At 39.6% G+C, this 8,466-nt stretch overlaps 1 protein-coding gene across 1 annotated transcript; it reads right to left on the bottom strand.

Annotated features, from left to right (window-relative positions):
• Window positions 1–5,930: 5,930 nt before the first annotated feature.
• On the bottom strand, window positions 5,931–8,180 carry FSCB (fibrous sheath CABYR binding protein). The gene has a single exon (XM_068990980.1). It carries the CDS (start codon window positions 8,178–8,180, stop codon window positions 5,931–5,933), a length of 2,250 nt encoding a protein of 749 aa, XP_068847081.1.
• Between the last annotated feature and the right edge of the window lie 286 nt (window positions 8,181–8,466).

Genomic DNA, 8,466 nt, shown 5'->3' on the forward strand with positions numbered 1-8,466 from the left:
TATATATATATATATATAACTGAATCTCTTTGCTGTATCCCCTGAAACTAATATAACACTGTAAGTCAACTGTAGTCCAATATGAAATATTAAAAAATAAATTAAGTAAAAAAAGAGTATATTAAGAGAAGATCATAACAAATTCTGTCTTCATGTTCTCATATTACAACTGCAGAGGCTGAAAGTGCAAGAGACAACGTTGCTGGTAAACATTTCATGGATTCAGCAAGTATGCCAGATTTCATGCTGGAAACTGAAAGTACATTTAGTTAAAAGGACTAATGCAATTTCTAATTTACTGGCAGTGACCAAGGAAAATTTGCATTTTGTATCTCAGTCAAGATACTCAAAAACTGGAAACAGTGGCAGATTTTTTTTTTTTCCTTTGGGCTCCAAAATCACTGTGAATAGTGACTGCAGCCATTATATTAAAAGACACTTGTTCCTTGGAAGGAAAACTATGACAAACAGCATATTAGAAAGTAGAGATATCACTTTGCTGACAAAGCCCCATATTGTCAAAGCTATAGCTTTTCCAGTAGTCATGTACAGATGTGAGAGTTGGACCATAAAGAAGGCTGAGTGCCAAAGAATTGATGCTTTCAAACTGTGGTGCTGGAGAAGACTTGTGAGAGTCCCTTGGACAGCAAGGAGATCAAACCACTCAATCCTAAAGGAAATCAACCCTGTATGTTTACTGGAAGGACTGATGCTGAAGCTGAAGCTCCAATACTTTGGCCACTTGATGAGAAAAGCCGGTTCATTGGAAAAGACCCTGATGCTGGGAAAGGTTGAAGGCAAAAGAAGAGAGTGACAGGATGAGATGGTTGGATAGCATCACTGATTCAATGCATATGAGTTTGAGCAAACTCTGAGAGATAATGACGGACAGAGAAGCCTGGCATGCGGCAGTCCATGGGGTCACAAAGAGTCAGACACGATGATGAACAAGAATAACAATTCTGTTCAGAGTCCATTCTGGATATGAATCTTAAGTTTATGTAATGTAATTAAACAAGTTTTCCCCTCTATGCTTTGTGCTTTTGAAATTCAAAAAGTCTTCTCTCATCATGAAAAAAATTTTAACATATCTTACAAATATTTTTATAGTATTACCTCTAACATTTAATATTTAATTATTTTGGAATCATTTGGCGGCGGGGCGGGGGGGGGGGGGGGGGTGCGGATGCCATGCCAGCTGTGGGATCTTAGTTCCCCAACCAGGGATTGAACCCAGGCCCTCAGAGCAAAAGCACCTAGTCCTAACCACTGGACTCCCAGGGAATTCTTTGGGATTATCTTTTTAATGTGCTGATAGGTAGGGATCCAATCTTGTTTTTATTCATATAATCAGGTAGATTATTTAATACTATATACTGAAGTAATATATCTTTTATTTTTTTAAAAAGAAACCATTTTGTCAATTAAATTGCTAAAAATACTGTCTCCCAACAGTAATTTATATTTCTTTGATTGCTAAAGTTGCACATACTTCCATATATTTATTGTTCAGTCACTTTTCTTCCATCATGAAACACTCTTCCTTGTCTCTTGCTTATTTTCTTCTATTTATTTATGTCTTCTTGATTTGTGAGTGTTCTCTCTATTTAAAATTAAATATTAAACTTCTTATTTTTACATAAAAAATAACAAAGTTTTGATGCAATCCTTATCAAAATACCAAGTGCATTTTTCACCAAACTAGAACAAATAATTCTAAAATTTGTATGGCTACACAAAAGACTTCAAATAGCTAAAATAATATTGAGAAAGAAAACACAGCTGAAGAAAACATGTTCCTAGATATCAGACTAAAGCTATACTCATCAAAACAGAGGCACAAAAAGAGACACATGGATCAATGAAACAGGATAGAGAACCCAGAAATAAAAAGGAAAACTTATGGTCAATTAATCTACAAGAAAGGAGGCAAGAATATACAAGGGAGAAAAGACAGGCTCTTCAATAAGTGGTCCTGGGAAAACTGAACAGATGCATGTCATAGAATGAAATTAGAACTTTATCACCATACACAAAAATAAACTCAAAATGGATTAAAGACCTAAGTATAAGACTGGAAACCATAAAACTCCTAGAATAAAACATAAGCAGAACGTTCTTTGACATAAGTTACAGCAAGATATTTTTTGGATCTGCCTCCTAAAGCAAAGGAAATAAAAGCAAAAATAAACAAATGGGACCTAATTAATGTTAAAAAACATTTGTGAAGCAAAGAAAATCATTGATGAAATGAAAAGACAACTTACTGATTGGGAGAAAATATTTTCAAGTGATATGATGAATAAGGGGTTAATATCCAACATATGTAAACAGTTCATACAACTCAAAATAAAATTTTTTTAAAAAAAACAAGCATTACTCAGCCATTAAAAAGAATACATTTGAATCAGTTCTAATGAGGTGGATGAATCTGGAGCTTATTATACAGAGTGAAGTAAGCCAGAAAGAAAAACACCAATACAGTATGCTGCTGCTGCTGCTAAGTCGCTTCAGTCGTGTCCGACTCTGTGTGACCCCATTGACAGTAGCCCACCAGGCTCCCCCATCCCTGAGATTCTCCAGGCAAGAGCACTGGAGTGGGTTGCCATTTCCTTCTCCAATGTATGAAAGTGAAAAGTGAAAGTGAAGTCGCTCAGTTGTGTCTGACTCTTAGCGACACGATGGACTGCAGCCTACCAGGCTCCTCCGTCCATGGGATTTTCCAGGCAAGAGTACTGGAGTGGGGTGCCATTGCCTTCTCCACCAATACAGTATACTAACACATATATATGGAATTTAGAAAGATGGTAATGATAACCCTCTATGCGAGATAGCAAAAGAGACACAGATGTATAGAACAGACTTTTAGACTCTGTGGGAGAGGGAGAGGGTGGGATGATTTGGGAGAATGGCATTAAAACATGTATACTATCAGGTAAGAAACGAATCGCCCGCCAGTCTATGTTCGATACAGGATACAGGATGCTTGGGGCTGGTGCACGGGGATGATCCAGAGAGATGATATGGGATGGGAGGTGGGAGGGGGGTTCATGTTTGGGAGCTCATGTACACCCGTGGCTGATTCATGTCAATGTATGGCAAAACCAATACAGTATTGTAAAGCAAAATAAAGTAAAAAATAAAAATTAAATAAATAAATAAACAAGCAACCCAATTAAAAATGGGCAAATGAACTGAATAGTCTTTAAAAAAAAAAAAAAGTACATGCAGATGGATAATAGGTACATGAAAAGATATTTAACATTGCTAACCATCAGGGAAATGCAAATCAAAACCACAGTGAGATATCACCTCACACCTGTCAGAATGGTTATTACCAAAAAGGACACAAACAACAAATGTTGGCAAGGATGTATAGAAAAAGAAACCATCATAACTGTTGCTAGGAATGTAAATTGGTGCAACCACTATGGGAAATATCATGAAGGTTTCTCAAAAACTACAAATATAACTACCATATGACATAGCCATTCCACTCCTGGGTGTATATCTGAAAAAAAACAAACTTACTAATTCAAAAAGATACATGCATCCCCAATTTTCATAGTAGCAATATTTATAAATGCCAAAATATGGAAACAACCTCAATGTCCATCAACAGATGAATGGATAAATATGTGGTGTATATATACATATATACACAAACATACATACGTACATACACAGTGGAATACTGCTGCTGCTAAGTCGCTTCAGTCGTGTCCAACTCTGTGCAATCCCATAGACGGCAGCCCACCAGGCTCTGCCGTCCCTGGGATTCTCCAGGCAAGAACACTGGGGTGGGCTGCTGTTTAAAAAGGGACTAAATTTTGCCAGAACATGGATGCACTTGCAATAACATGGATGGACTTGGAAGGCATTGTGCTAAGTGAAATAAGTCAGAGAGAAAAAGGCAAAACTGTATGATCATTTATATGTGGAATCTAAAAAATAAGACAGACCAGTAAATACAACAACAACAACAAAAAAGGCTCACAAATATTGAGAAAGCACTATTGGTCACCAGGCAGAAGAAGGAAGTGCAGAGGGACAAGATAAGTGCGGGGGGTTAAGACAAACTTCTGTGGATAAAATAAGCTACAGATATAGTCAATATTTTATAAAAACTATATTCCCAACACAGTGAATGTAGCCAAGATTTTATAGTAACTATAAATCGACTATAACCTTTAAAAATTGTGAATCACAATATCATACATCTGAAACTTACACAATATTTTGCACGGGCTATATCTCAATCAAAAACAAAAAAATTTTTCTTTAATGAACAAATGTAACAAAACAGAAACAGAGTCATAGATACGGAAAACAAACAGGTAGTTGCCAGAGGGCAGGGTATTGAGGCGATGAGAGAAATACATGAGGGAGATTAACAGGTACAAACTTCTAGCTATAAAACAAATGAATCACAGATATGAAATGCACAGTGTGAGATAGATAGTCAATAATTATATCACATCTTTGTATGGTGATAGATGGTAACTAGACTTACTGTGATGATCATCTTGCAATGTATAGCAAAATTGAGTCACTATGTTGTATACCAAGAATGAATATAGTTTTGCAGGTCAATTATAACTCAAAGCCACCCAACCAAACACACACACAAACTGATTGCTAGAAACAGAGATCAGATTTCTGGTTATAAGACGTGGAATGTGGGGGAAGGGAGAATTAGATAAAGGCGGTCAAAAGATATGAAAGATACAAACTAAGGATATAAAGTACATGATATAATTAATACTGTAGCATATTATTTATGAAAGAGAGTAAATCCTAAGAGTTCTCACCACAAGGAAATTTTTTTCATTTTTTAAAATTTTATATCTATATGAGGTGATTGATGTTCACTAAACTTATTGCAGTAATCATTTCGTGATGTATCTAAGTCAAATCACCATGCTGTATACTTTAAACTTACATAGTGCTGTATGTCCGGAGAAGGCAATGGCACCACACTCCAGTACTCTTGCCTGGAAAATCCCATGGACGGAGGAGCCTGGTAGGCTGCAGTCCATGGGGTAGCGAGGAGTCAGGCACGACTGAGCGACTTCACTTTCACTTTTCACTTTCATGCATTGGAGAAGGAAATAGCAACCCACTCCAGTGCTCTTGCCTGGAGAATCCCAGGGACGGGGGAGCCTGGTGGGCTGCCGTCTATGGGGTCACACAGAATCGGACATGACTGAAGCGACTTAGCAGCAGCAGCAGTGCTATGTCAATTAAATCTCAATAAAATTGGAGTGTAAAAAACTAAATAGGAATATGCCCTCAAGGCTATCTCAGTATGTTTTAATTTATGATTATACACTTTTTAAAATACTTCATCCACTGTTAGCTTCATTGAAGTGAAGATTTTTATCAAAGAAGTGTCGTTATCCAGATGGCGAAATGTGCAAGATAGGAACGAAAACAAAAAAGAAATAATGTCTCAGAAGGAACCAAACAGAAAGAGAATAATAGACATGATGAATTTTAAGGAGAAAGAAAACACTCCATAACTTTAGATGTGTGACCAAAACGCAAGAAACTTAAAGTTGAGAGAACTGCAGAAAAGAAAATGCCTTTTCCACTACAAGCACAGGTGGAAAAAGAAAAAGAAAAAAATGACTGTGGAGAATATTTTACCCTTGTCAACAGAATTTAGTGTCAAAAGGATATTGTAATTCTTTCAATTATAAAATTACTTCATTTCAAAATAGATATTTTATTCCACTTTAGATTTGAATAAAAATAGTAGAGTAATTTTAAATCACTAGTTTTTATTGCTCACTTTCCAAACTATACTCCATGTCTTAGGATTTCCATTCACTTCCTTCTTCACAAAGCTCTCTCCAAATACCTTCGAATATACCTACCATTTTCTTATGTATGTACTTCCCAGAACCTCCTGGTTTCAGATTGTTAACTTAGTTAAGATCAGACCACAGCTGAGGAGGAGGCCCCTGTTCCAGTTCTATATGGATCACACCCTGTATTTCAAAAGAAACCCCTTCATTCTTGGTATCAGATGAATCTTTAGGAACAGTATCCCGTTCTAAAGGCTCTTCAGATTTTGGCTTATCACCCAAATTCCCTGATTCTAATTTTGCTACCAGGATGTCTGCGTCCTTTGGAGCCTGATCTACTGGAGACACATTCTCTACACGAGCCTCATCTGCAGGGGTTTGCTCAAATGGTGGAAGCAGAACTTCAGCAGAGATTTCTTCTAAAAAGATTGGTGTAATAAAGGGCTCTCCAGTGAGTGAAGGCTGTTTCTCAACAGAGACCATTTCTGAAGTAGTTTCTTCAGCTGATGGAGACTGCAGTTCAGCAGGGGCTTCTTCTGCAGAAGCCTCCTCAGTGGGTAGAGATTGAACTTCTTCTGTGGCCTCTTCTGCAGGGGCCTGTCCAGCTGGTACAGACTGAACTTCTGGGGCCTCTTTTTCAGGGGCCTCCTCAGCTGATAGGGACTGAACCTCTGGGGCCTCTCCTACAGGGGCCTCCTCAGCTGGTAGAGACTGAATCTCTGGGGCCTCTTCTGCAGGGGCCTCCTCAGCTGGTGGAGACTGAACTTCTGGAGCTACTTCTTTGGGGGCCTCTTCAGCTGGTGGAGACTGAACCTCTGGGGGCTCTTCTGCAGGGGCCTCCTCGGCTGGTAGAGACTGAACCTCTGGGGCCTCTTCTGCAGGGGCCTCCTCAGCTGGTAGAGACTGAACCTCTGGGGCCTCTTCTGCAGGGGCCTGCTCAGCTGGTGGAGACTGAACTTCTGGAGCTGCTTCTTCAGGGGCCTCTTCAACTGGTGGAGCCTGAACCTCTGGGGGCTCTCCTGCAGGGGCCTCCTCAGCTGGTGGAGACTGAACTTCTGGAGCTGCTTCTTCAGGGGACTCTTCAGCTGGTGGAGACTGAACCTCTGGGGCCTCTTCTACAGGGGCCTCCTCAGCTGGTGGAGGCTCAGTGTCAGCTGGGGCCTCTTCTGCAGGGGACTCCACTGCTGGTGAAAGTTGAAGTTCTGGGGCCTCATGTATAGGAGCCTCTTCAGCTGAAGGAGGCTGAACTTCAGTAAGAGGCTCTTTTAAAAGAGTCTCTTCTGATGAGGTGGCCTCTACTTTAGCATGGGCCTCATATTCAGCAATGTCTTCCACTGGGGAAGGCTGTATTTCAACAGGAGCCTCTTCAGCAGGAGGCTCTTCTGAAAGAGGCTCTTCATCTGGCATAGGCTCTACTTTAGCAGGAGCCTCATCTCCAGGAGCCTCTTCAGTTGGGGAAGGCTGTACTTCAAGAGGAGCCTCTTCAGCTGGTGGAGGCTGAACTTCCACAGGAAGCTCTTCTGCGGTAATCTTATCTAGTGGAAGTTGTTCTTCAGCAGAGATCTCTTCTGCAGCAGGAGGCTGTACTTCAACTGGAACATCTTTCTCATCTTCTAAAGGTACAGGAGACTCTTTTTTGGTTGGTGAAATAGATAATGTTCTGCTAATACTTTGCTGCCGAATTTCTTCATTGCTACTTGTTGTGGGTTGAAATTCAGGATGCTCACTGACAAAAATATTCCCTGAAGATCTGTGCTTCTGTCCACCTTCCTTTGACTTTGAAAAAGAATTAGCCGGCCATCCAATAACCACTATTTCTGATTCACTGAAGTATGTCTGCTGTTCCTTGTCTAGTTTCTCTTTTTGAGGAAAGTTCATCATTGTCCAGTCTCCAGTACAAGTAGTCTGCTGAGATCTGTCTGTCTTGACTTGAACAGAGTATCTGCTTGGTGGAACTTCTACTTCCTGAACACTCTCTGGAAATTCAGGACCTACTCCAACAGCAGCTGGCTTCTCCTCAGGTATCACTGCTTCACAAACTAACTTGACTTCTCCTTTTTTCTCTTCTACAATAGCTTCTGTCTGCACAGACTTATCAGCCATATCCTGTACATGCTTTCTTTTTATCCAAGTTTGCTGAAGTTGAGAAGATACTCTATGACATTCATAGTTTAATTTGCTTCCAGGAATATTACCAATACTAAAGGCAGCTTTGGGGCAAGATGATTGTGGTATAGACAATTGTTTCTTTTTCTCTGTCACTTCAGTCTGCTGGGATGTATCTACCATGGGCTGGCTGGGTCGTCTTCTCTTTCGAATTTCTTGCCTGCCTGCTGAGATAGACTGTTCAGATTCATCCTTTTCTTCCATTTCTAAGACTGGTAGATTTCAAACGTATTAACCTTCAAGTAAATTAACCATCAGGAATGACAAATGTACCAGATACTTAAGCCTTTGCCTTCCTCATTAAGTGCTCTTCTGTTGAGCTCCCTCAGGAAAAAGTTAGTTCATAAATTATTACATTCTGTACTACACTCCGGTTGGATCCCACCTCATTTAGTAAGCATCTTTCCTGTTTAATCTCTGGTATGACTAAATATAACTTCTAGAAGTTTTACTAAGAGTCTATGACATCACAGCCAATGGTCACTGCAAG

Source organism: Capricornis sumatraensis, chromosome 19 (genome assembly GCF_032405125.1).
Source record: "Capricornis sumatraensis isolate serow.1 chromosome 19, serow.2, whole genome shotgun sequence".
NCBI classification, from domain to species: domain Eukaryota; kingdom Metazoa; phylum Chordata; class Mammalia; order Artiodactyla; family Bovidae; genus Capricornis; species Capricornis sumatraensis.